Source organism: Dama dama, chromosome 16 (genome assembly GCF_033118175.1).
Source record: "Dama dama isolate Ldn47 chromosome 16, ASM3311817v1, whole genome shotgun sequence".
In the NCBI taxonomy this organism is placed as follows: domain Eukaryota; kingdom Metazoa; phylum Chordata; class Mammalia; order Artiodactyla; family Cervidae; genus Dama; species Dama dama.
In genome coordinates, this window is record NC_083696.1 from 40,849,357 (window position 1) to 40,877,236 (window position 27,880).

At 53.7% G+C, this 27,880-nt stretch overlaps 1 protein-coding gene across 3 annotated transcripts; it reads left to right on the forward strand.

The window, feature by feature from the left end:
- Window positions 1-1,002: 1,002 nt before the first annotated feature.
- On the forward strand, window positions 1,003-8,410 carry EGR3 (early growth response 3). 3 transcript variants are annotated; one of them, XM_061163903.1, is made up of 3 exons: window positions 3,295-3,413; window positions 3,819-3,871; window positions 4,701-8,410. In XM_061163903.1, the coding sequence occupies exons 2-3, from the start codon at window positions 3,832-3,834 to the stop codon at window positions 5,708-5,710; spliced, it is 1,050 nt and encodes a 349-aa protein (XP_061019886.1). In that variant the 5' UTR covers window positions 3,295-3,413; window positions 3,819-3,831; the 3' UTR covers window positions 5,711-8,410. The 3 variants fall into 3 exon arrangements, with proteins under 3 accessions (XP_061019887.1, XP_061019885.1, XP_061019886.1); XM_061163904.1 differs by lacking the exons at window positions 3,295-3,413; window positions 3,819-3,871 and adding an exon at window positions 1,003-1,078; XM_061163902.1 differs by lacking the exon at window positions 3,819-3,871 and having other exon boundaries at window positions 2,777-3,413.
- Window positions 8,411-27,880: the final 19,470 nt, after the last annotated feature.

Here is a 27,880-nt window from a genome sequence, read left to right on the forward strand (position 1 = left end):
CCAACAAGCAAGCAGGTCTGGAGCAGGCCTGCAAACTCTACTTGTTCTCCTTGAATGCAACAGGTCCAGTGGGCCTAAAAGTGTCTGCGGCCCACCTCTGGAATGGCTACACGCCTCTATGGTCTTTGGGGCCCCGGAAGCTTTCAAGAATCCCAGATTCTCCCACCGGCCTCTGCCTTTCCTAATGTGGGTGCCTATCAAACAGACCCGGGGTTTCCAGCTCCTCAATCTCCTTCCTCTCCCGGGTCTCAGCGATGGTGGGGGTGCATCATAGTAGGGGCCTCCCGAGTTGAGCTGGGCGGCCGGGAGCGCTCGCACTTCCCCCCCGCCACCCCCGCGGGCTGAGCTGTGCCTCGCGCGGGGAAACATGGGCACTGCAGGCACCGCTGGTGTCTGCGGCTCGCCTGAAGGCCGCGAACCTCGCGGCGTCTCTTGGCCCCGACAGGAATCCACAGAACCCCTCTCCACCTCCGGGTGCACGCGCAGCAGAAAGCGCCGCGGAGAGGCCACGGCCGGGACTGGAGCGGCCGATGCTCGCCGGGGGTCGCTGCTCCCCGCCTCTCCCGGTCTCGCCCCAGCTGCCAGGCTCCGCGGCCAGAGGCCGGAGCCGCTGGCTAATTTTTCACGCCCCCCAGACCGCCTCCCTAGGTGACGCTACAGCCTGTGTGGTTCCTTTAAAGGCTGCGGGTTCCGTTCTTCTTTCCTTTTCCACTGGATGCCAAAATATGCAAATCTGGGGACCGGAATCTGCAGCCAAATCGAGAAGGAGAAGGGGCGCGGCCGGCGCGTCACCGGATCCGCTCCTTGTATGGCTCTTCCCGGCTTGGCCCGCCGCCCCGCGACCCTCCCGGCAGCCGCCAAGGCCCCTCCCGCGCCCAGCCCGGCTCACACTGCCGCCCACGCCCCCGGGCTGGCCAATCGCCCCCGCCCCCCCGCCCCACCGCCTTGGGAGGGAGCCGGGGGCGGGAGGCGCTGAATGCCCTGATTCCGGCCGGAGCCGGGGACCGCTGCAGAGCGCTCTCTCCCCGCGCCGCGCGGGCGGAGGAGAGCCCGGGGGCGCAGAACCTCCCCAGGATAGGTGCGGGGAGCCTGGCGGGAGCGGCAGCAAGGGCGGGGGAGAGGGGGCCCGCGGGCGGCGGGAATCCCTCCTTTCCTAAGCACCAGAGGAGATCCGGGGGAGGCCGGGCCCTCCCACCCCTAGCTCTCCATCGAGTGAAGTGGAGGGGAGGAGAGCGAGGTTGTCATCCACCCCCACGACGAGCAGCAGCTTGGGAGTTCCTCCCACACGTCCCCGGCCCGCTTGGCCCTCCTACGGAGTGAGGCCCGGGGATCCTCTCCTCCTCCTTGTCAACACTCCCACTCCCCCTGAGAAATGCACGTTCCCCCAACCCCGGCTCCAGGGCCAGGGACCGCGGGATCCACCGCGCCCACACGGCCACCGAGGAGGGAATCCTCCTACGCCGAGCCGGTGTGATCTGGGGTCGTTCCCCCACGCTCCTCTCCTCTCCTCCCCCTCTCCTGCGGCCCGGCCGCGCGCGCGCTCCGGGAACAGGCCTCGGGGAACGTATCAGCCGCCCCCGGGATCTCTGCCTCCCCTGGGAGTTGACAGCGCTCGGGGTCGGCTAACAGGCGGCCCTTGACTGCAGGGCACCCGGCACTCAGCCACGGGGACAGCCCCGTGGAAGGCGAGGGGGAGGGCAGAGACCAGGGGAGGTCGCCGCGGTGGCTCCGAGACTGTGAGTTCGGCAAACTCCTGCGGCAACTCGGTGGCGCGCCCTTCGCAGGAAGCACTACACAGTGACTGCGTCGGGCCTGCTGGGCCCTCCTGCCATCCCGTGGTCAAAGGGGTGCTTTGGAACCATTAGGGGATTCTTGGAGGGTTTGGTGCACATGTTTCCTGTCCCCTCGACTTCACTCCTTCACCACCAAAATTGCACACCCTCGACCTCCTGAGGTGCGGGGTTCTCGCCTCCAACGCAGCCGCTCTGCAACTATCAATCTCCCCAAGACTGCACTCAGCCTGGTGTCAACTCAGGGTCAGGGGCCCAGGGAGCAGCAGGAATGTGGGCGGCAAACCCGAGGGAGGGCGGCACAAACGTTCCCGAGGTGCTGGACTGGAGACCCCTCACCCGCTGGAATCCTCCTCAGAGGGACTTTGTCCCAGTCCCAGGCGAGAGGAGTCCTGGACAGGAGAGGAGCGGCGCGGGGGCAGGGTCGGAGCGCACACCTTCCGGGTTCCCCAGAAGTTCCCAGGCTGCAAAGGGACCCCCGCCGTGTGTTTTCAATCGTTTTTCTTCCAGTTGGGGGGAAAGTGTCGGAGGCCACTTGCAAACCACCCCGCCTCACTGCCCCCCGCCCCGCCCTGCGATCCTATAAGCGCGCTCTCTCCGAGTGCCGACACCAAATAAACACACAGGAGGCTCTTGCTCTTTCGACCCCGCGCTGCGCGCTTTACGCTTCACTTTCAGTTACATCCCTCTTTCCTCTCGCCTCTCGAATTTTCTTTTCTTCTTCTCTTCTATTTCTCTCTCTTTTTTTTAAGATCCGCGAGCGGTGCGGGCGCCGCACGTTGGCTGCGGCCCGCTTCCTGCTTTCTAATGTTCCATTGTGAGGAGCTTCCATTGTGACGTCTCGCCCCTTCGGCTGGGCTTTGTCTGTCCATATATGGGCAGCTACGTCACGGAGCTTTCCCGGGGCTCAGATAAATAGGCTGGTGGAGTTCCCTGGCTGGGAGCTTTTGGGCAGCAGTGAGCTTGCTAGGAAGCGGCGGGGCTGGTGCTGGCGGTAGCAGCGGCAGCGGCAGCGGCAGAGGCGGCTGGCAGAGACAGTGGCGGCGGTGGCGGTGGCGGATCGGGGGGCGGGGGGGCCGCGGGCGCGCGTCTGTTGGTGATATCAATACTGAGGCCGCGTGCGACCCCCTTGGACCGAGGTCTCCCCACCCCACCCCAACCCAGCCCCCACCCACCTCGCGCACACGCCCCCCCACCACCACCACCACGACCCAGCCTCTTACCACGGCGCCAGCTGAGGCATCCAAGAGGATTACCCACCCTTTGCCCTCTCCCCCACCCACTCCTCAAAAACGAGAAGGTCCCCTCCCCAAGCCCACCCCTTCCCCTCTTCCCTCCCCCCTCCCCCCGAACTTTCCCTCTCGCATGCTTTTCCCCTGCACCACCGATCGCCTCTCTGATGCCGCTTGCCTGGAAGCTGCGTTAGGAGCGAGCGGCGGCGGCGGCGGCGGCGGCAGCTCGGGAGTGCTATGACCGGCAAACTCGCCGAGAAGCTGCCGGTGACCATGAGCAGTTTGCTAAACCAACTGCCTGACAATCTGTACCCCGAGGAGATCCCCAGCGCGCTCAACCTCTTTTCTGGCAGCAGCGACTCGGTAGCCCATTACAATCAGATGGCTACAGGTAAGGGCGGCGGGGAGGCGGCGAGGCAGCGAGGAAGGAAAGGGAGAGAGGAAGAGGAGGAGGGAACGAGCTAGCTACGGATGGATAGATGGATGGATGGATAGAGAGATGGGGGGGGGGTGGCCGCGCGCTGGGAATTTTCCGGGGGGCGAGTTGCTTTTCCCACCCACTCCTCCCGCCCTCCCCGATCGGGAAGGCTCGGTTGGCGACGCCACGGTAGAGGCTTCGATTCTTCCGGGTGGGGGCAGCCGCCGACCGAAGGGAGGTAGGTGCGAGCGGCTCTGGGGTTCTCCACTTAGGGGGCGCGATCGCCGGGCTGCGCGCAAGGCGTAGTGCCGTCGCCCCCTTTCCCGGGAGGAGCCCAACGTCCCTTTTCACCCGCGCTCTCCCCCCTTACTCCCTCAGCCTCCCACCCGGGATGGAGCCATGTGCGGCGTGGAGTCCCCGCGGTGGGAGAGGTACTGCGACGCTGCCTTTCCAGGGCGTTCAGCAAAGCCGTGCGGGTGTGGGGACGGCGGGGAGGGGAGAAGGTGGGGATCCACCCGCCCGGGGGCTGCCACGGGGGGCGATCCACGGACCGAGGAGCTTGGGAACAGCGGCCACTCCCGCCGTGGAGACACCGGCCGGTTTTCCGCCGCCCTCCACTCTCGCCAAGCTGAGGCTGGGCTTTCCCCCTCCAGCAGGAGCCGAAAGCTCCTTTAGGCCCGGAGGAGGCTGGGGCTAGGGTAGGCGGCGGGAGAGCTCCCTTTGCGGGCAGCACCCCTCTACGCGCCGAGGACAAAGCGACGGAGCGCTCCGGGTCAGCTACCCGGGCGCGGTGCGCACAGGGGGCTTCGTCGGGGCGGGAAGGGCGCGGGGTCCGGCGCGGACAGGGCTAGGGGAAGAGGGCCGAGTTGTGTGCGCTGGAGAGCGAGAGCCCGGCGCGCTCCGGGTCTGAAACTACCTGTAGCTGCAGCTACCTGCCCGCCCCACCTCGGGAATAACAACAATGCTTCTCGCTCTCGCGCCTGTGTGTGTGTGTTACGGGAGTATGTGTGTACGGCGTGTGCGGTGTGTGTGCCGCAGCCACTCCACACCCCGATCCGTAGTATTTTGCTGTATCCAGGTTGCGCCCGGGAGCGCGGCACCGCCCGCTTTGCGCTGGGCGCAGCTCTCTTTCCTCTTATCCCATCCGCTGCGCACTCCTTGCGGCCGCACCCTCCACACCTGGGCAAGGACCTGGGCGCCCCGGCCCGGGAGCCGACTCGGCTTCACTCACCCCTCCCCTCTCTCCCCCGCTCTCCGCAGAGAATGTGATGGACATCGGTCTGACCAACGAGAAGCCCAACCCGGAACTCTCATATTCGGGCTCCTTCCAGCCAGCCCCCGGCAACAAGACCGTGACCTACTTGGGAAAGTTCGCCTTCGACTCCCCTTCCAACTGGTGCCAGGACAACATCATTAGCCTCATGAGCGCCGGCATTTTGGGGGTGCCCCCGGCCTCTGGGGCACTCAGCACGCAGACCTCCACGGCCAGCATGGTGCAGCCGCCGCAGGGGGACGTGGAGGCCATGTATCCGGCGCTGCCCCCCTATTCTAACTGCAGTGATCTCTACTCGGAGCCTGTGTCTTTCCATGACCCCCAGGGCAACCCCGGGCTCGCCTATTCCCCCCAGGATTACCAGTCGGCCAAACCAGCCTTGGACAGCAACCTCTTCCCCATGATTCCCGACTACAATCTATACCACCACCCCAACGACATGGGCTCCATGCCGGAGCACAAGCCCTTCCAGGGCATGGACCCCATCCGGGTCAACCCGCCCCCTATTACCCCGCTGGAGACCATCAAGGCATTCAAAGACAAGCAGATCCACCCGGGCTTTGGCAGCCTGCCCCAGCCGCCGCTCACGCTCAAGCCCATACGGCCTCGCAAGTACCCCAACCGACCTAGCAAGACCCCGCTCCACGAGCGGCCACACGCGTGCCCGGCGGAGGGCTGCGACCGCCGCTTCAGCCGCTCGGACGAGCTGACCCGGCATCTGCGCATCCACACGGGCCACAAGCCCTTCCAGTGCAGGATCTGCATGCGGAGCTTCAGCCGCAGCGACCACCTTACCACTCACATCCGCACGCACACGGGCGAGAAGCCCTTTGCCTGCGAGTTCTGCGGGCGCAAGTTTGCGCGCAGCGACGAGCGCAAGCGCCACGCCAAGATCCACCTCAAGCAAAAGGAGAAGAAGGCGGAGAAGGGGGGTGCGCCTTCTGCGTCCTCGGCGGCCCCGGTATCCCTGGCCCCTGTGGTCACCACCTGCGCCTGAGGCTCGGGCCCCCAGATCCCACTTTTCCCTTTCAGTGTCTCCCGGCTGCTCGCCTGAATGCGCAGCCGAAAAGCTCGCTACGGAGGCGCAGGGGCCGCGCCCTGGCCTCTCCATGGACGTAAGGCCCCTTGTTTCCCTTCGCTGTCCCCCGTCTCCACCCTTTCACATCGGCCGACGGTCGGGGGCCAGGGCAAGAGGCGCCTTCCCCTCGATGCCCACCCCTTAGCCGAGGCGTGGGGGCGGAAAGGTGGCGTCTAGCCCGCTTTGTTCAGTTCGGATCGTCTTGATCCAGGGGCCGCCGGGCCGGGCCAAGGACCTGCCGGGGACTGAAGGCGGGGTCCGCCCAAGCCTCGCCGGACCCAAGCACCTCAAGGTTCCCCCAACGTGTCCCTCGATTCCCCTCGAAGACCCGAGAGGGGGAGGGGGTAAGGAGCGCACCAAAGCGCAGAGCTTGCTGCCCGCCGCACGCACGCGCGCCTGCGTGCGGGGATGCGCGCGAGTGTGCGTGCTCGCGTGTGTGTATGTGTTATGTGTGCGTGTGTGTGTTTCTGTGTGTGTGTGTGCGCGCGCGCGCGCGCGCGCGTGTGTGAGACTCTTGAGCTGAACTGGGCTGTGTCCACCCTAAACTCTTCCCCACTTCGGGTCCCCGGGCCGCTAGGGAAACGTCCCGGGCTGGGGGCCTGCGCGTGGCGGGACGAGACGGTCTTCCATCTGCTCAGAAATAATGTTTCTTACAGAAATGCCTCGGATGCCGCCGCCGCGGTGCAGCTACCGCCGCTTAGGGTTTGGCCCCTCAGAATCCCTCCTTTTCCGAGCGCTTCCCTCTCAAGGCCTCAGGGAAGTTTGATCTGCGGGGAGAAGGAGCAGCCATCCTTGAACCTGCCTTTTTAGAAATGTGTTTTCCTCAGCCCCAGTTTTTAAAATCTCTGTCTCTGAGTTTGTCCTCTGCCTTCCCCCGCCTTTCCCTTCTAAGCCTTTTCCCATCTCTTTCCAAATCTTTTTTCCAAAAAGGCAGGCCTCAACCAGCCACCCCATTTCGCCATCTTTTTGTTTTCTCTCACTCACGTACCCATTTCTCTTCCCATCATTGATTGGAATGCAGCCTTTTTTTTTTTTTTTTTCCACCTTTGGCATCGTCCATACAACAGGTAGAATTCAAATTTAGGTAAATGGCATGTGTGTAGGTATGTATGTGTATAAATATGTGTGTGTTCACACCCACATATATATATATACACAAATATGTATAACCTGCACACAGTATGTATTTCTAGCAAAATTAAATCTCTAAGGTACTTGGCAATCCAGTGCAGTGCACGGGAATAAAGAGAACTTATAGGCATATACAGCTTTAAACGATTTATTTTTTATGAAAAAATGTAACCAATGAGACTGTATCTGCCTATGTGTGTATGTGTATGTGAGTATGTATATATGCATCCATAGAAACACATAGACACACATCTGTGTCCAAATTTTCCTCAAGTTATGGGGATGTCTGCATTAATCCATGTTGATGAATGAGGCACATCTCTTCCATACCCCAGTCTCACCTTCTCCCTGCCCTACCTCACCTCTTCTCAGGCACCCCCTCCTCCCCAGCCTCCTCCACACAGGGGGAACTCTTTGGATGTGGAGTAGTAAGGAAGCTGGCCTGAGACACAGCTTCCAGTGCAGTCTTGCCTGAATGTACTGTTCCCTGTTAGCGTTATTTCTCCTGGGGTCAGTAAGCTGCCCAGAGAGAAGGAAGACAGGTCTGGAGTTTACCGAATGTCTGTTTTTAAAGTCACTTTATGCGTTTCCCACTTTTTTTTTTTTTTAAGAAAAAAGCACCGTTTTTTTTGGTGGTGGATAAATAATACTAAAAGGAATCTAGTGAAGGGGGGGGGGGGAAAATCATAGAGCAAGAGGATTCTGGATTTCCAGGTACTTGGATTTTTTGTAGAAGGAGAGAGAAGTGGATGAAGTTTTCCAGGAGGGCCCATATTTTTTCAGCTGAAGGGTAAAATCTTTCTTTGCAGAGACAGTATTTTGCAGAATACTTTTTATAATGTGATGATTATTTAAAAAAAAAACAAAAATTTTGGTCACTTCAAAGCTGGAAGGAGGAATCAGATACCCTTTAATATTTTTTCCTTGCTCCTTCTGATCTATGCATGTCACTGCATGATAATTCTGAGTTTTCCTTTGTTTTAATAAAACTGTTCTCAGACATTTAAGCTAAACTAAGAGAAAAATGACTTTGTTGCCAAAAGGTTGTGCTATCCAGATTTTTTATATGTCTGCATGTTTTAAGAGAAAAAAAAAGAGAAAATGCACTCTAACTTATGTGAACTGAGAGAAAAAAAATCAGGTTTTAAACAGGAAAACCTATGGGGGATGATATTTTTTGAAAGACTTTTGTATAAAGTTGAGTACTTAGAAAAAGACAAACCAGATGTAATATATTTTGTGGATGTTTTTATTTCTTGGATTTATAGTACCTTATACTAAGGTTAAAAAAATATGCTTGATATTGTGAAAAGGTGAAATTCTTCACCAACATTTCATTTGCTCCTTTGTCACATTGTTATGCCAATATAATATAGTTAATGGAAACAGCATTTTTAAAAACCGAAAGATTGAAATGGTGTCATGTTGTACCATTTGCACTGTGAGCAAATGCTAATTCAGTAAATATATTGTGTTTGCTGACAATCAGCCGGCCTATAAATCTCCTTATTTTGTTTCTTGTTTTCATGGCATAAAGTTTTGGTTCGGCCTGTTTTTCTTTTCTTTTCTTTTTTTGTCTTGTTTTGTTTTTGGCTGGTAGTTGGTTTGATAGGTGGTGCTTCTGCCTGGTTTTTGTGGTTCTGTCTCTGAGACCCTTTACTCTGGAAAGGGGGAGTCTGGCGTGACTAGAAGGTGGTCAGAATTTTGTGTGGGGTTCTGGTGTTTCCAGGTCCATGTTGAGTGTTTACTGTGGTTCTCAGAGAATTCCACTGTGGTTCTAAGGTTTCTCCTCCACCCTTCTGAGAGCCTCAAACTGCCAGAGAGATTAGACGAACAGATTAGATAAGCTCATGGGAGTCTGGGCTGGACTCTTTTTCTCTGGCTTCCAATGGGTATCTGAGGGTAGAAGGGAGGGGAGCTCCTGGTTTAGGATCTACTTCTCTGGTGGTTACAGTGAGCACCAGAGCAGGACCCAGGGTTGGGGGGTGAGTGTCTCTGCAGCCACACTCAGTCATGCTCTAGTTGGAGCTTTTAAAGCAACTGAAAAGCAGATAGAGATTTAAGAGCGGTTCTTCAGGGTTGGCAAGATCACTAGAGAGAGGGAGAGCTCTTCTTGTGGTCAGATAATTGGGAAAAATCAGATCTAAAAGCTCTACAACTCAGTCCTACTTGGACAGGGTTCTCCCGGTCCCACTATTCATAGCGACCTGGAAAAGGTCTATCTACCCAAGGATCCAATGCTTAGAAGAGAAAGAACCCCGGAATTTGGAGAAATACAGGGAATGTTTTCTATAACAGTAATCCCTCCCATCTTACAATTTCTGTCTCCCATAGGAGTAATGCTTTCCCTGCCGTCTGAGCTTGCTTCTCTGGAACCTTGCTTTACCTTAACCGACTTTGCCAACCCCAGAGCTTTCGCCACTTCTCTTGCAGAGACACGTAAGCTCCACTTCCACCCTGTGTTCACATCTCCATCCTGCTCCATCTTGCATTCCCTCGTTTATAGAATCCTTTATCCTTGGGAGGCTTGTTACAGAATAGTCTGGACAGATCAGTCTCTCCCTTTCCTGCCTGCCCCCTGAAACACTCACTCGGGTTTCTTAGCCATGCGTTTTGTATCTTACCTGCCTCAGCAACATGTAGGAGCTTGATGTACAATACAGAGCTGTGTCAGTGTACCATGACACTGTGACTTGGGAACAGCGCCTCACCACCTGAGGTGCCAACCGGGCCAGCCGTCCAGTGACAGAATGTCATTGTGATGTCCCTGCTCGGAAACCGTTCTATCATGCCCCCTGCCCTCCATGCAGGCCCATCAGAGTGAAAAACATGGGTGGTATTTCTGGTTGAGAGCAGACCTGGGTGGAGGAGGTGGGCTGTGGCTTAGAAAAGAATGTTTTTGATGTGAGAGATCAGTAAAGAGAATGCAGTACGCAATCTCTCATGTTCTCACCCACACAGTTCTAGGTCACTGGCTGCCATCTTGAATTCCCTTCTCTGGCCTCATGAAACTTGGAAACTTCCAAGCTGCAACTCTGTGTACAGCTGTAAGGCGGTATCCTTTTTTAACACAAGGAATCCAAGATGGCTGACAAGTCCTAGTGATGGAGAATATAGTCCATCTCCTTGCTAAACTGGATGAATCCTTTCAGATTCCCATGTGTTTTTCAAGTGAACATTATCAGTGGAAGAGAGGTCACTGCGTTTCTTCACAGTTAGCACACAGCCCTACTTGCGCCTTCTCCAGTCAGACCCGGCGTTCACAGGGACACTTTCGTCAACAGTGTACCACGCGGCTTGATTAATAAACTCGCTTGCCATTGGTGCGTGTTACTCAACCCAACCTGGTTCAACCACTGGGTTACTTGGCAATATGGCAGCCCGCCTGGCTGGCACCAGCCCTCTGTGGTGTAATCTCTGATTCACACTTTGTTGCTAGATAAGGCTGCCCCAGATAGCATCACATCACCAACCCAACCTGCCTGAGTTTTGTAAATGTGGGGAGAGGAGATTCAACCCTGAAACTCAAGGGTGAAGTGAGGGTAGGGGAGAGGAAAGTTCTGGATGGGGCTATCATGAGAAGCAATCCATGGAGGCTTTGCCAAGAAGAGGCCCGGGAGTGTGGAAACCCCTAAGTTGCTTGGGGGTGAATGAAAGGATGCCCCCAACACACATACATACCCCTTGGAGTGGCATACTGAAAGTAATGACTCTACAAAATTGTACTTAGTGAACTGGGATTGGGTACAAATGAGGCGATACTTTGTGAGAACCGGGGGCAGGGAATAGCTTATATTTTTATTTGGTGGTGGTGGTGAGTGAGTGACTGAGTGTGTGTGTGTCTATATTATTCACAAGTGTATAAAAAGGAGTAGGAAGGTGGATTCTGGTGAGTGTAGGCAATAACGTGTGGCCACTCATTTCTGATCCCCTTTTGCTAGTCCAGAATTTGCTTGCTGTAGGTGAGGGGTTGTGAGCTGCCTTTTCCTGGCCTTCATTGGCTCCCCTTGTGTCCTGGAACAATAAACCTGGGGAAAGTAGGAGGCCTCTGTGTATTCCAAAGACTAGAAATCATACTGGCAAAAATCTTAACAACTAGGGGAAAATGACTTTCTAAAAGGTGCCATGGGGTTTTAAAAATAGGTCGTAATCCTAAATCTATCCCTAGTGGCTCCTTTTAGCACACCCGCTCTTTGTGTGGGGAGGAGTGCACTCCCCAGAAGAAGGGGATAGATCTGAGTGACCCTTGGAGCCCTTTGGTCCCAGCAGTACCCGGGACAGCGCTGAGGGCACACCATCACTCCCCCTCTGTCATCTACGAGGCGTGGAACATGTGTGGCCACATCAGCTTCTCCCAGCATCCTAGCTCTTGAAATTTCACTGCTCCTTTTGCTGGAAAGTTCCCATCCATGCCAGCCATCTCTAATATTTTCCATGGTGGCCATTTTCACTATCCCCTGCAACAACAGAGGTGGGGACAGGGTTGGGGGCAGTGCCGTGGGGCTCTCCCCAGTTTGCACTAGAGTCTCTAATGGATCATGCCCAGGCAGGAAGGGAGCAGGCTCTGAACCTCCTGCATGGGATCCTCAATCCCCATCCTTCATCTGGGCTCTGGAATTGGGGTCTTCCCTGCCACCACCACCCCTGCAGGCCACCAGGGACACAGTGCTCCTCAGCCCCCTAATGGGCATGAAAAAACTGTGTCTTCCTCTCTGACAAACATACAGGTGGTAAGAAGCAAGGTTTCTGAGCAATCTTACTAAGGAGGTAATGTAAACAGATCATGGCCACAAAGTGGCAAACAAGAGTAAGAGAATATAGTGTTCTAGATGGTGCTGGCTACTCAGCAGAATATGGGGTGGCTTACTGAGATCCTGCTGTGCTCTCAAGGTCTCTGGACAAAGGACAAACACAATCTCTGGGCTTTTGGAATGTCATTACTTGATCTCAGGCACCCCACCCTGCTCTTATGATCTCCTCCTTCATCCATTCCTAGGTGTCTTCAAGACTCTATAGCCCTCTAATGCCATCATTACTCCAGTTATATTCTCTTGTTTGTTTGGAGCATGATCACTAGCCCTCCAAGTGGTCTCCCATGAGGCCTACCCAGGACCTGCCGTCATCTTCACCTTGGACTGTTCACAAGTGGTATCACACCCAGCCAGAAGCCGGTGCTCTTTTCTGATCCAGCCAACAACAGACTTGAGTCCCCTCTGGGGTCACCCCCTGGGTTTCTAGTGAGAGGCTCAAGAATGCTTCCATTTCTCAGCTCCCTGCAGGAGAAGAAATGTCTGACACTGCCGAGGCTGGGGACAGCCCAATCCTCCATGAGGGAAGTTACCCTTATCTGCAGACCTGCGTTCTGGTCCACCTCAGGGGTTGACCACTTACCCAGAAGTCATCAGGTCCCTGTCTCCACGAAAGGGAGAGAGATTAGTGACAAGAACAGAACTGGGCCTCCAGGAACGTTGGCTTCTTCTCAACAACAGGCTGCAAGAGCTCTGGCGCTTTTACTCCTGAGCACCTTGCCCATCCAGGTGGTCCAGGCACCTAAAAGTCTTCCGTTCTTCCTTGTTCCCTTTTCCCTACTGCTTCGGAAGGTCAGGCCCTCTGAGCAGGAAAGAAAATTTTCCTGCTCCTGTATGACCCTCAGGTGCTAAGGAAAGCTTACTTGGGGGCACTTGTTACTCAGATCTCCGTCCTGAAAATTGAGAGGCAGTTTGATAACCCAGCAGCTACTCCAGCTGTGCCCTTGGGGCCCTTAACTTGTTTTGGAGTCCTCATCCATCCTTGATCTGAACCCAGCTCTGCCACTTTCTTGCATTGTGACTGTCAACGCGTTTCTTGGTCTCTCTGGACATCGCTTTCCTCCTGTCTGATCATTACTGTTGTGGGGTTCAAGTGAGGTGATGTGTATGATGCCTGACTCAGTGTGGGTGCAACATAAATGCTACTTATCTTGCTTGCTCCTTGCCCCGCCCTCTTTCCCCATCCTCCAAATCCAGATGCGAGAAAGAGGCATCTGGCTCCACCAGGGATCGGTGCATGGATCCAAACACAGCCAGAGGAACGCGCAGTCCTCGGAGCCACTCCCGACCCCAGCCATCCACTGGACATCTGCATTCTGAAAATGGGTCCTCTCCGCCCCACCCCCCAACCCACCCAGAGGACACGAGTCCTGTCCCCTCTTGGCTGCAGTTGTTGCTCATTGTTGCCATTTCCTGCCCTGGTTCCTGACCCTTTCCCTGGTCCTTTTGTCTCTCTCACTTAGATGGGTGGATGTAACACCTTCCTGATCCAGTATCATCTGCAAAGTTAATTAATGTGTCATCAGGTTGTTGCCTGCTTCCTGATCCTTATCAGGGATTTAAATAAAAGGCAGCAGCCCCAGCTCTTCCCTGACTGTCCCTCAGCCTGGATCTGAGACTTGTTCCTAGTCGTCAGTCCTTGACCTCAGCCTTCTGGCCAGTTCTCAGCTTCCAGCCCCGGGGCTGTTGGTGCTGCCCCTGCCCCACCCTAGTTTGGGAACAGACAAAACATCCAGGGCTTTAATGACAGTGATGTTCTTGAGAGAATCAGGGTTGCCAGGGCCTTTATCTCACCCCACCCCCCTGGGCGGGTTCCCCTAGGTTTGTAGAGTCATAAGCGACTGGAGAAAGAAATGGCAACCTGCTCCATGATTCTCACCTGAGAAATCCCATGGACAGAGGAACATGGCGGGCTACTGTCCATGGGGTTGGACATGACTTATCGACTAAACAACAAAGGGACTTTGAGAGGCTAGTCTAACACACTCCTTTTGAAGTGTGGAGGAGGTCATGATTTGTCCAAGGTCATATATATCCAGTAAAGGCAGAGTCAGGATTTCAGATCCAGACTCTCAGCAGATGGTCCCATAAAAGGGTGCTAATTGCTTCACTTATTTAATAAATACTTGTGGAAGGATATAGCTGTGAATGAAAGAAAAAGTCCCTCTATTTTCAAAGATTCTCTTCTCCAGGGAAGAAGCAGGTAAAAAACAAACAAACAAGTTTTTGACACAAACATGTTGCGTCAGATTGTGATATGTGTCACAGATAAGAGTAAGAAGAAGGACAAATGTTGGGGAGCTGATTACAATACTATTTAGGGTGCAGGACTTCCCTGGTGGTCCAGTAGTAAAGAATCTGCCTTTCAATGCAGGAGATCCCTGGTTGGGGAACTAAGACCCCACATGCCACATGGGGCTTACTGAGCCCTCGCTCCACAACTAGAGAGACTGCATGCAACAATGAAAGATTCCTCAAGCTGCAACTAAGACTTGACATAGCCAAAAATAAATAAATATATTTTTAAAAATATACTATAGGGTGGTCCAGGACAACCAAACAGGGAAGGGGCCTTTGTGCACAGATGCAGGAAATGATGGAGCTGGCCACACAGCTCTCCGGGCAGATGGGATGGCAAATGTAAACGTCCTGATGATGGTATTCTTGGAGTATTAAAGGAATCACATGGAGCCAGAGTGACTGGAAAGAAGCCAGGGAAGGAGTCAGCCATAGAAAGAAGTCAGAGAGGTAGTGTGGGGACCAGATCACAGAGAAAGCAAACTCGTTCTGAAGACTGATGGTCAGAGAGAGCCCCGTCCCCACCAAGCCTCTGGGGAGAACACTGGCCTGTGCCTGGGGCCCCCTCTCTCTCCCCATGCTACCTGTCCTTTCACCCTTCAACCCCCTTCCTCTGCTTGGCCTCCTCACCCCCTTACTGCAGTCTTCCTTACCCTTCTTCCACATCCTCTCAGAGGCCACTGATGATTCCTAGACTCCGGATTGTCCAAGGAGAGACAGAGCTGCCTCCTTTGAGAACCACAGCCTGAAAACCCTTTCTCCTCCTGTTGCCCTTTGCCTGGATGCCAAGTCCCTAATAAGATGGATGACTCTTCCTGCTGTCCAGCCTCAGAATGGGAATTTCCCTTGGCCTCATCTCTGAGGAACTGCTGCAAAGGCAGCCGCCTCCTTCATCTGTGGCTGGATTGGCCATGTTTCCTGCCTTGGCAAAGAGCTGGTGGATGGCCGCTTTTCTCCAAGAGGGTCATATTCTCATCCCTTCTCAGCCCTCATCTTGTAAGATGGAACATTCCTGAAATCACTTCATGTGCAGTCTTCCTGGCTACAAGCTCCATTTCCCTGGATTTTTGCAAATCTTGGAGCATCATTTCTGTACACTCATCTGAGCAGTTTCATTCTGGAGAAGAAAAAATGTCTTCCCTTGCCTTTTTTTGGGTCTTCCACTTCATGTCTTTCCAAAAGCTCCCATCAATCTCCGTCTTTCTGTGGCAACTTGGCATCATCCAGAGCTTCTTTGCATCTAATTAATTTATCCATTAATTTAGTGAAACCGTATCAAAGCAGATCCAGTGATGCCCATCGGAGGGGAGGGGCAGCAGCAGTGCAAAGACAAACAAGCACAGGACAAAGTTTCTGCCCTCGAGGATCTTCCATTCTATCAAGGGAAAGGCAGCCATGTAAACAGAGCATTTCCGTAAATTGGGCCTCTTTTCACGTGTGCTTTACAGGTGGCATTCGTGGTAAAGAACCTGCCTGCCAATGCAGAAGACATAAAAGACATGGGCTCAATCCCCTGGAGGAGGGCATGGCAACCCACTCCAGCATTCTTGCCTAGAAAATCCCATGGACAGAGGAGCCTGGTGGGCTAGTCTATAGGCTCGCAGAGTCAGACATGACTGAAGCGTCTTAGCACACATATCATGTGATGGTAATACCTGATAGGAAGGCATCTAAATCAGAGTCCCGTGGGAGGTGGGAGAGGTGGGGGTGGGGTGAGGGAAGCTTTCTGGGGGAACTTAGAGCATCCTCTCCAGACCCCACAATAATAATGAAGCCCCAAAGTCAACAGGAACTTAACTACCTGTCAAGTGTGCTAAATTCTCTTGTGAATTATCCCACTGGGCTCTAGGTGGAGTGGATCTACCTGGGATGTTCACCTGGTGGCCTATAGGCCTGCTCACTCTCTTGTCCTTTTCCCGAAGGAGAAAGAGAACATCCCGGTGGCCCACAGGCCCCAGAAAACAACACAGCAGCTTGGCATATCTGGAGCGGGCCCAGCTGGCTTGGTGGAGGTTGTCCAACCCAGATGACACTTCCCTGTGTTACATTCTGGTTGCTTCTTCCTACAGGGCAGAATTTTCTGGGGCTTGGGGAGGGGTTAGGATGGGAACTCCATCTTCAGATTCTTCTTGGTCCATGCAGAGCATCCTTTCTACTCTCCTCCTCAGCTGTTTCTCAGCCCAGGGCCTGAGATGGTCAGCTGGGAGTCAAGGCCACCCCATGCCCTCTTTCTTCTGATGCTCAGAGTTCTTCTTCTACAATTCCAGGGGCTTCTCTGGTGGTGTAGATGGTAAAGAATGTGCCTGCAATGTGGGAGACTCAGGTTCAATCCCTGGGTTGGTAAGGTCCCCTGGAAGAAGGCATGGCAACCCACTCCAATATTCTTGACTGGAGAATCCCATGGATAGAGGAGCCTGGCAGGCTACAGTTCATGGGGTAGCAAAAGATTTGGACACTACTGAGCGACTAACACACTTCCACAATTCCAAGCATGGACAGACCTCTGCCTTCCCCCCATCAGTCCGCCCACCTGCTTCTCCTTTGCTGCTCTTGGAAGAGCTCAGATCTCTCAGCCAAAAGACCAAAGGCACTCCAATAAAGAAAAAAAAATGCCAAAAAATTTTGAAGGAAAAATTACTTATTAACAACTTGAACTTTCAGATATTTTAGAGTATTATAAGCACTGAGAATTTACTATTCTTATAGAAAAAGACATATGTCAAGAGAACAAATAGAAAAATAAAATTTAAATATTGGTAAGAATTTTTAAAAAGGACCAAAGGCATAGCTTCAGCCCCAGCACTGCCTTTCTGTGTTAGACCATATGTCAACCTCATAACTTGGCTGAGTCTCTGTTTTCCCATCTGTACAATGGGGTTAATGCCCCTACTCTCCACCAGGCTGTTGAGCGGATCTGCTGCATTGTAAAATTGTGAAAAGGAGCTCTTCTGTCCCAAAAGCTTGAAGAAGACTGCTGGGGGATGCTCTTCTTCTTCTACAGGTGAAGATTCTGGGCAGATGTTCCCAAGAGATCTAGGAGCTAGGTCTGAATTCTTCCTACTAGATCATGTGAAAAAAACCATACAGGGTCCAGTTGACAAGCTCAGGTATGGTCCCTGCTTCACAGTTAGAAACTGTACCTTCTGGGTTGTGGGGTGCTGAAATCTACATCCATTGAGAATCTGTATCATCAAACCATTGTTCACCTCTGGGCCCCACTGCATCAGGAGTGAGGAGATCTGGTTACTGGTATTGACTCTGAGATTAAGACAAAACTGTATGATGTTTGCAAAGTCACAGTCCCCGTCTGGGTCTTACAGTCCGATCAGGAAAGTGAGTGGTGCTGGTAGTGGATCCACACATCACCTCCAGCTGTGATGTTCTGGGAACAGCAGGCTGGGTCTTATGGGTCCACACAAGACCCAGCCCTCCATCTCAGCAGGGGGAGCTGAGCCAGGGCCGGGCCACGGCAGGTTGAGGGAGAGGCCGCTGCTCTTGTCCTCCTGGGCCCTAGCTTAATGATCCTGCTTCCTTCTGCTCAAAAGCTCCGGCCTCTCTCCAGCCCTGCTCTGGCTCCCTGGGGCCTCTGTTCCCTGACTATAGTTCCTTCTGGCCTGAGTCTGTGCTGGGGGAATGTTCTGGGGCTGTGATTGTTTGGGGAATGTGTTTCTTAACCCTTTTCCCCCTGTGGGCTTACTAAGTCATTTCAGTCATGTCCAACTTTGTGTGACCCTATGGGCTGTCGCCCACCAGGCTCCTCTGTCCATGGGATTCTCCAGGCAAGAATACTGGAATGGGTTGCCATGCCCTCCACTAGAGGATTTTCCCCACAAGGGATCGAGTCCGTGTCTCCTGCGTCTGCTGCATTGGCAGGCGGGTTCTTTACCACTGGTGCCACCTAGGAAACCCTTTGTCCCCCTCATTTGCCTGCATAGAAACTGGTATGGGATGAGATCCCCTGGTTTGGGGTCCCAGTCAGTCTAAATGCTCTCAGAGAGGCCTGAGATGCGTGAATGGATCAGCCTCCCACCTGTGGACTAGAAGGCCCCAGAGGGTGGCCGGTTTCGGAGGGAGCCGCTGCCCTGATAAGGGAGCAGGAGGGCTTAAGAGCTCTGCCTGTGGGTCTCCATCCTGAAGACTCGCACTGCTGGGAGTCCTCCATGGCTGGATTTTTAGCCCCAAAGCCACCCCCTGAGCCTCTGCCGCCAGGACCTTGTCCCAGGAAAGGCCTCCCAGGAGGTTCTGGAACCTCATTTCTTCTTCTGAACCCCAAAATCCAAGTGTTCTCCTCCCCACCCTCCTCAGCAGGCTGCCAGCAGCCCCTCCTGGCCGGGCTGGGCTGGCACACCCACTTTCTCTTATCTCCAACATCACCTATTTATTCCAACCCTTCACCCCACTGGAGCGTCTGCTGGGTTTCCCAACCATCCCTGGGTCAAGCCTGTGTCGGATGGGTTGAGTCATTACCTCCATCTCCTCCCCAACCCTCCCAGGTTCCAGGGCTTGGTCTGGTTTAGCAGGCTGGGAGGGAAGACACATCCTTTCCATGAAAGTAGAAGAGGCCTCCCAGGACAAGGATTTCCCTGAGATTCAGCCTAACTTTGTCCTCCCTGGCACAGTACCTGGTGGGCCTTCCTAGGTCAGCCCCATGAACTGCCCTCATCACCCACTGAACCGCCCAGTATCTTGTCTGAGTATTCTTCCTGCCCATCTCCCCTGGCAGTACCTCCTCCAAGTATTCAGGGCAAGTTGGACACAGCAACTAACTCAACTCTCTGAGCCTCAGATGACACATCTCTGAAATGAGGATAATGATACCTCGCCTGCCTCAGGCAGGACACTGGCCAGCCCATTTCCCAAGGTCCTCTTTGGTTCTCTTAGGTCTGCTCCTTCTCAGCTCTTTCTTACCCCTACACTGAGAACAACACCTCTTCTGCATCCATTTGAGTTTCTTAGCTCACTTTGCCCCTTGCTCTGGGGACTAGCTCTCTCCCATCCACAATCCCTACCCTCCAGTCTCCGATGATTTTCTTATAAGAATCTCCAAACCCCATAAAATCTCTGAGAACAGGCCTCCAGACCCGCCAGCCTCCCCGCAGAGGCTCAGGTCACCACCTCCCTCTGCACTGCCCCCACCTCATCTAGGGAAACGCAGAGGTTACAAAGCAAGGCCTAGTTTCCCTCTGGGAACAAGAAGAGGGTTCTGCTGTCTGTTCACACGGCATCTGGCGGGGCCCTCGGCAGTCTCTTCCGTGTGCAGCCGTGGGGGCACGGCTCTCATCTTTGTACACTTGCTCTGCACACTTGCTCACAGTTGCCCCACTCCATTGTCCCGCAAGCAGTCTCTCCTGCCCTCCCTCCCTCTTCTTGATTTCTCTCTCTGCTGTGTGCTCCAAGAACACGCCCTCCCAACCCACCAATCCTACACACGCCACTGCACTCTACAAGCTTCAGCTCCAGAATTTCCCAGTTCTCTGCTCGCTCCTCCACCGCATCCCCTCCAACTCCACCCTCAAAAGGGTGGGCCCCTGTCTGCCCCCAAGACAGAGGCACCTCAGCTTCTCTCGGCCTGCCTTCATCAGAGGGGGTCCTTGCAGGCCCCTCAACTTCCTTTCCCCCTGAGAAAAAGCAACTCGAGGTCCCCACCAGCCTGGGGAAGCCCCTCCCCAGCATCTGGTGAAAGGACAAGAAGAACTCTAGGTTCTTTTCCCCAAGACTCCTAGATTTTGTACCAAAATGCAGGGTGTGCTCCTGTTTGCATTTTTTTTTTTTTGTTTCCTTTCTGAAAATAACCATGAAACTATCATTTCCTCCCACTGCCTTTTCCCTATCTTATTTGGATTAGCAGCAGAGTTCCTGAGAGAGGTGGTTTGGAGCCACTGACAACCTCCTTCTCTGACCTGGGTCTGGTGCGCTCACAGGTGGCTTTCGGGCAGGTGCTGGGTCCCACAGGTTGGAGTGAAGGAGCCCCAAGGCTGGGCATGGTGGGTCCGGGGGACCACCACACCCCACCTCCCCCCGCCAAAAAAACTATCAGGGGCTTCAGGAAACCAGTTTTCTGCCCAACCTTGAGGCCTTGACCCCAAAGTGGCAAATATCTGGAAGAATTCTGTCCTCTGCTGTAGCTCTTGGGTGTGGGGGACGGGCCAAGAACTCAACCCCCACTTCTTCACCCCCACAACCCTGGCTGACCAGATTGGAAGCTGCTGTAGTTTCGGACTCTCAAAGTAGTAGCGGGGCAGAGGGATCAACACAAAGGCATCTATATTTACACAAGAAGGAAAATGGGGTCCATGCTGGGGAATATATTTCTCTTTTTCTATTTCATTTTCATGCAATATACCCCCTCCAGTTCAATCATTCTGGGCACTCATACACTTGCACCAACCAAGCCTCTAAAGATGCCGTGTCCAGGGTTGTGGGAGGCAGATCAGAGAGGCCCTGGAGGAACCCTGCCACTCACTGCATCAGAGCGCCCTCAGGGTCCAGCCCCTGACTTTCCCATAGCTTGCTTAAGAAACTGGGTTGGCCCCCCTCCCCTATCCCTCAGCCCTTGCTGGGAAGAGATGCTGACCCCAAAGGTCTGAAGTCTTCAGTGACACCTCAGAGAAGTCCAGAGTCTGTGGCTTTGGTAGAAGGAGGGCAGTTAGACACAGAGGGGTTGAAGAGCCTCGTCTTGGAGGATGCCCCAACCCAAAGGTTCTGGTCCAGCCCCCAGACTCCAGCCCCCCATGCCCGCATCCACCTGCCTTTACTTCTGGTTGAAGACCACCCTGAGGGAGGGTCCGTGGGACCCAGGAAGTTGCAGTTCCACGTAAGGCAAGGGGTGGCCGCAGGAGGGTCTAAGACCTGTATTGTACACAGACTTTGTCCTAGCTCTGCAGGGTTTGGGGGAGGTGTGCCCCCAGTCCCCTCCTCATACTCAATTAGTCTCCCTTCCCTCCCCACGTGCCTTCTTTGGGGACGCTTTCCTGATCAGTTCAAAGGTACCACTGGCCAGGACTCAGGGGCATCACTGGTTCTTCCTCTACAGCTATGCGCCCCCCTTGACATCCCTGCTCATGCTGGGTACCACCTTCTCAGCGTGACCAGATTTATCCTGGAGTAATGGTGTCTGCCCCATCTAATCCCTCTGGGTCGCCCTGCGGCAATGGGGACTCATTCCTTGCTTTGAGAGCCCTTGCCTGCCCAAAAGGCAGAAGCCTTGATGTGGTGGACTCCTCCTCCACTCCCCAAGTCCTTTCAAACACATCCACCCCGTGCACCCTCTCGGTCCTGCCCCTTCACCCCCAGTGGGACCCCCCTCCTCCCACTCCCTATGCCAGGCTGCACTGCTGGGCTATTTGGGGCTCTGACCAGCCCTGTGGTGTAATCAGTGCCCCGGGATAATTGCCACCTGCTCTGCCGGTGTCTGGGGGCTGTCTCGGCCACAGCAGCAGGGGGTGGACACTGGGCAGCCAGGCCTGGAGCGAGGTCAGACTGGGGCAGTCCTCCCCACCCCGCTCTCCAGATCTGCTCCTCACCACCCACAGGACCTGCAAGGATTTCCCAGGAAAGCCATGCTTTCCTGGGGGCTGTGCCCTCCTGGGATGCCCTGTGGCTTCACCTGGGAACGGGTAGCCATCCTCGCCAGCGGGCAAAAGTGCAGAGGCCACTCCATCACCCACAATCAACTCCAAGAATATCCCCCCCCACATACTGCCCCCAGTGAGCACCCCTCCCCAGGCTGTAAGCTGACCCCTGGACAATGCAGGGCTGGAGAACATGCTTTGCAGCTAGGACTTCCGTGTGACTTTCAGCAAGACTTTCCTGTGATCAAGCCCTTCAAGCCTCATTGTCCTCCTTCACGGCAGAGCCTAAGGAGACATGTGAGACTGAGTCCCCCATAAATGCCGGCTCCCTGCCCTCCTGCTACTTTTCCACAACCGGGACTTAAACAACCTGTTGTTCTCATTTGACCGACACTTTGACCTTGGGGAATAGGTTCAGCCTCGGTTTCCTCGTTGATGAAAAGGAGATAATCAGAGGAGCTGCCTTATCAGGTTACTGTGAAAGAGACACTGTCTAATGCATGCCAAATGCTTAACCCAGTATCAATAAATGCCAGTGGTAGTTATTATTATGGCGAACTTCAGAGGGCAGAGAATGGGGCTGGGCAGCACTTAGAGGCCAGTGGTAAGACACTGAGAAGAGCAAAGCCTGAAGAGACAGGCCAGGGCTGATGGGACAAACCACACAGTGACCCCAGCACCCAAGCATCCCCAACTGCAGCGATGGCTCCGGGGGCTGAGAGTGAGAAAACCTGGCCTTCTTCCTCTTTTAGTCCCATTTGCTCTAAGGTGGCACATATGTACATAGCATATATATATCATATGTATATATATACATATATATATGCTTCTTGAGATTGGTGAACACAGGACACCTGTGGATTTTTTTTTGCTGAATTTTTTATTGGAGCATAGCTGATTTACCATGTTGGGCCGATCTCTGCCACACAGCAAAGTGACTCAGATATACACATATATGGGCTTCCCTTGTAGCTCAGTTGGTAGAGTCTGCCTGCAGTGCAGGAGACCCGGGTTCGATCCCTGGGTTGGGAAGATCCCCTGGAGAAGGAAATGGCAACCCACTCCAGTATCCTTGCCTGGAAAATCTCATGGACAGAGGAGCCTGGTGGGCTGCGGTCCATAGGGTCACAAGGAGTGGGAGAGACTAACACTTATACACATATATATATTCTTTTTTTTTAAATAATTTTTTCCATTATGGTTTATCACAAGATATTGAATATAGCCACCTGTGCTATATAGTAGGACCTGGTTGTTTATTCATAAATGTTTTGTTTTAAAAGAGAATCAGCAAAATCAAGATGAAGTGCCTTGATCCTGGGAGATAGAGAAGTAAATCTGTTGCTTTTTTCTTTACTGTTAGAGTCCAGTGCTAATTCATCCTGATTCTTGGAATTCTTCACAGAGACATCCATGAGCGGCCTACTAGGGCCACTCAGAGAACTGACTTCTTCCCCAGGTGGCGCAACACCGTGGGGGGAACAGGCTGCAGTGCTGGGCCCAGAGAACAGGATTTGCAGGGCCAGCCTGTCCCTGACGCAGCAGAGCGCCATCCCTCGCTACTTCCCGTCTCCAACCAGGCACAGAGCTCCCATCTCTGGCACCCTGGCAAACAGGCCAGACTGGGAGAATGCCTTAGCTTTCCTGCTCCACCAGTACCACAGCGAGTGCCAAGAAGGCCACTTGGGTAGAAGGGTGAGGCCAAAGTACTAGATACCTCCCCCTTGGGGATGGAGAGGAAGGGAGCATGCTGAAGAGTGGGGTTTGGAAAGTGGGCACCATCACCACCTGCAGGAACTTTGCAAGCCCAGTCCGTCCAAGCCCTGAGGACCCCAGACCAAAGCAGTCCTTAGCCCCACCACAGCCTGGGTACCAGCCCCACATCACAGCCATCACAACTCCACCATGCTGTCCCTCATCCTTGACAGCCAATGCTCCATTCTGGGAGCTGCATCTTCAGGGACTTCCTCTGACTTGATCTTGGTGGACCCATCCGGAGGAACAGGTCACCCAAAGCCAGCATGGACTGAGGGGAACCATGGGCTCAGTACCCCTCCCACCAGTTCTCTTTCCAGTGGGCTCCTGCTGCCGTGGGGTAAGCCACTGGGTGCTGCACAGGCTTGACCTAGCACCCCTTGGACTGATGCCTGGGGCGTGTGTGGTCCCAGGGGACTGTTTTCCCTCCTGGTGCGCTCTCTCTCTCTAACTCGCATCTCCTCCCTGGCTTCTGTGAGCTAATCAGGGAGCAGGAGGGGGAGGAGGGGGATGCTGCTTGCCTTCCCCGTTATCTGCAGCAATCCACGGTGACTAATGCTCCCAGTTGGTAAAAAGGCAGTGTAATCAAAACACTTTTTTTTTTAGTCCTTAAAGTTAGTCATTCTCCCAGAGTGGAGGAGAAAAAAAAAAGCCCACAGCAGGCACCATGAAATGCAAGCTGAGAGACTCATGCTGCAGATGGAACTAAAGCATTGGCCGTAGCAGCTCCAGTGTGGGCCTGAGGCTCAGTCTCTCCTCCTCTGGTCCCTTGGCGAGACTTCCTCCACGCCCTCACTTGTTCTTGCTTTCCTCCATATCTGGGCTGTCTGATCCCTAAAGGTCTCCCATGCCAAGTTGGGATCTGCCCTTTCCCCTCACCCTGCCAGGTGCTGCCACCTGCTGGTCACCCCAAAGTGGAGGAAGCACATAAAAGCTCCCAGGCTGAGGCTGAGGCTGAATGTCAACTTTTTGTTAGGTGCCTGGTCATGTGCTGCCCCTCCTTTCACCCCAACGCGGCCACAGGTCAGGTTGCCCACGTTGGAATCTCCATTTCACTACTTACTGACTGTACTTCATGTGGATAATAATAACTGTACCTACCTAGTAGGGTTGTTGTGAAGATTAAATGGGTTAGGGGAGGGGGGGTGCTTCCCTGGTGGCTCAATGGTAAAGAATCTGCCTGCCAATGCAGGAGACACAGGTTTGATCCCTGATCCAGGAAGATCCCATGTGTCTTGGAGCAACTAAGCCCATGCACCACAACTACCAAGTCTGTGTTCTAGAACCCAGGAACCATAACTGCTGAAGCCCGAGTTCCCTAGAGCCCAGGCTTCACAATGAAGAGTAGCCGCCACTCTCCAGAACTAGAGAAAAGCCCAAGCAACAACAAAGACCCAGCACAGTCAAAAATAAATAAATATTTTTTTTTAAAAAAAGATTAAATGGGAACTGCTTAGAATAGTGCCTGGCATATCATGATTGCTCAGTTAACTCATAAAAATAATAACAACAGCATAATAAAGTGGAATGTATACCATCATATTCCCCTTACTCATCTATGGCAGACATTGCTAGTCAACCAATAGGAGGAATTTCCCCACCAATAGGAAGATTACCCAGAATCCTCAGCACAGCACTCCAGCACTCCCTAGACTTCTGTGTGGGGAAGCTGGGGGAGGGTGTATATGACAAACTCAAAGATGAGGGTTAACAGGGAGCAGCTGCTTGCCAATTACTGCGTGAAAAACTCCAAAGAGAAGTCAGGTGGCAAAGCTAGTTCTGCTGCTGCGTCGTTTGTGCTCATGCTCATTCGCAACCAACACTTTGTGACTCCATGGACTATAGCCCACCAGCCTCCTCTGTCCGTGGGATTTTCCAGGCAAGAATACTGGAATGGGTTGCCATTTCCTCCTCCAGGGGAATCTTCCAGACCCAGAGATCAAACCTGCGTCCCCTGCATTTGCAAGTGGATTCTTTACCACTGAGCCACCCAGGAAACCCCTTAAGCTGCTTTCCTTCTGATAAATAGCTTTGTCCCTGCCACCTGAACACTCTTAACTTCTGGCTCAGGCTTCTGGGGAGAATGCAATAGTCACCTGGCTTGAAACCAGGAGCATCTATTGATACCTCTATCCAAAACTCCTCCACTCTCTGCTTCCACTTAGAAACTGAATTTGCTCATATTCTAGTCCATCCCCCACCATGAAGGGCCAGGGTCAACCTGTATCATGCTGGTTGTATGCATGTGTGCTAAATCACTTTTGTTGTGTCCAACTCTGTGGGACCTTATGGACTGTAGCCTGCCTGGCTCCTCTGTCCATGGGATTCTCCAGGCAAGAATACTGGAGTGGGCTGGTTATAGAAGAGCAAGACAAGCTCCCAGCCCTGGGTCTGGAGCCCCGACAGCTGAGTTTCCCCCAACAGTGGGAGGTGTTTGTCCTTCCTTGTGCTCAGTTCCCCATGGATCAATGCCACATGGATGTCATGTTCATGGAGGGAAGCTCGTGGGTTCATGGGATAGCAGGATGCCTGCCAGAGCCCAGCATCCACCCTCAGCCCAGCACGCCTCAAGCTGAGCCAATGAGCCACAGTAGGGAGATGGAGCTCTGCTCAGAGCAGACACTCTCCTTACAGACTCCTGGGAGGCCAGCACTCTTCCCAGTAAAGGTCATGCAGGCTACATGAAAGTTTTGGGGTCAAAGGTAAGCAGTACAGCCCCAGGGGGGCCTCAGGCTGAATCCTTTCATTCCAGAAGGTACGTGTTTGGCTTCATCTCCAGACATCGATGATTCCTCAAACCTGCTCACTTCTCTGGGCTTGCCTCTCCCTGCTCAAGCCCCATCTCATATGCCTCTCCTATTCTTCTGTTTCCTGGGGGCCTCTGGAGTCAACGGTTGACTTGGAACCTCAAAATACTAGTGACTTTGGTGATGAGATCCATCCACTCATCTTCTCAAAGAGGGAATCAAGGCCCAGAAAAGAGCTGTGACTTGCCTGAGGTCATCTTGGGGTCAAAGAACCAGAGCCCAGGACTCCTCCAGATTCTTAATCTGGAATTCATCATTCTTGCCCTGCAGGATGTGGTTTCCATCCCACAGCCCTGAAACAGACTTCCCCTGGGATATGGTGGTTGGCTAGGCTAATACTTGGAAGTTCTTTAGCACTGTGGGGCAATAACCAGGGGAGACAGAGTTTGGGGAAATGAGGAAGCAGGTGGGGGAGCCATGCACAGGTGCTGAAATTCCAGGAGGCTCGTGAGCACATCGCCCTCCATCCATCCGGGACGAAGCAGCAAGGACCGTCCCTCCATTTGTCCACTCTGCCCTCACTGCCCTGTGGTGACTTCCCTTCCTCCTCTCTGCTCTTCAAGGCTACGCTGCTGCTCACTTTGGCCTGTCTCCTGAGGAGTAACACGGTGATGGAGCCAATCTGTGTGATGTGCTTGGGGGCCCACCCTCCGCTGGAAAAACCTCTGTTGAGTCATATACCCTCAAGAATGGAAACAGAAAATAAAAATGAGAGACTACTCCCTGTGGATGACCTTATGAGCTCCCCTGTTCCCCCTGGTCAAGCCCTCCTCCCTACCCTGGGAGGTCAGAATAAATCAAACATTTCTGGGGGGGTGTGGGTGGGGGAGAGGCTCAAGAGGGAGAAGATACATGTATACTTATAGCTGATTCACAATGATGTATGGCAGAAACCAACACAACTTAGGAGACATAAGAGACCCAGGTTTGACCCCTGGATTGTGAATCTCTCTGGAGAAGGGAATGGCAACCCACTCCAGTTCTTGCCTGGAGAATCCTGTGGACAGAGGAACCTGACAGGCTACAGTCCATCAGGTCACAGAGAGTCAGACATGACTGAAGTGACTTAGCACTCAGCACGATTCATGTTGATGTACAGCGGAAAACAACACAATGCCGTAAAGCAATTATCCTCCAATTTAAACAAAATTAAATCTTTAAAAAATCATACATTTCCTTGCTCTAGTTCAGGGGTACCCAACCCCCATTAGGGGGGCCACTAATGGACCACTTAGCAGAAGGTGAGCAGCAGGGAGCAAGCAAAGCTTCATGTGCGCCTCCCCATCACTCTCAGTACCACTGGACCATCTGCCCCACCCCACCCCCAGCCAGCATCATGGAAAAACTGTCTTCCACAAAACCAGGCCCTGGTGCCAAAAAGATTGGGGACCGCTGTTCTAGTTCACAAGCTTAACTACTCTCCAAGTAGCCCCAGTAACGGTGAAGCCTATGTGAAGGAGGAGAATACCTAGAGGGAAGGCCCTTGGGGCCCCAGCAGTAACCTGTAGCTTCACTGCCTGCTGTTCTCTCTTTTAAGGCAGAGAGGTTCTAAGGGGTAAGGAGATCAACTTGGCCCAGGTCCCCAGGTAGCTTAGCAGGAACTTAGGCCCTGAAATCTGACTTTAGAAGACCCAAGGCAAATGAGTTGCTTGCCTGAAACTCAGTCCTCTTCTCAGTCAGGGTAGGTTCCCCCTGCCTGCATCTTCACCAAGCCTCCCT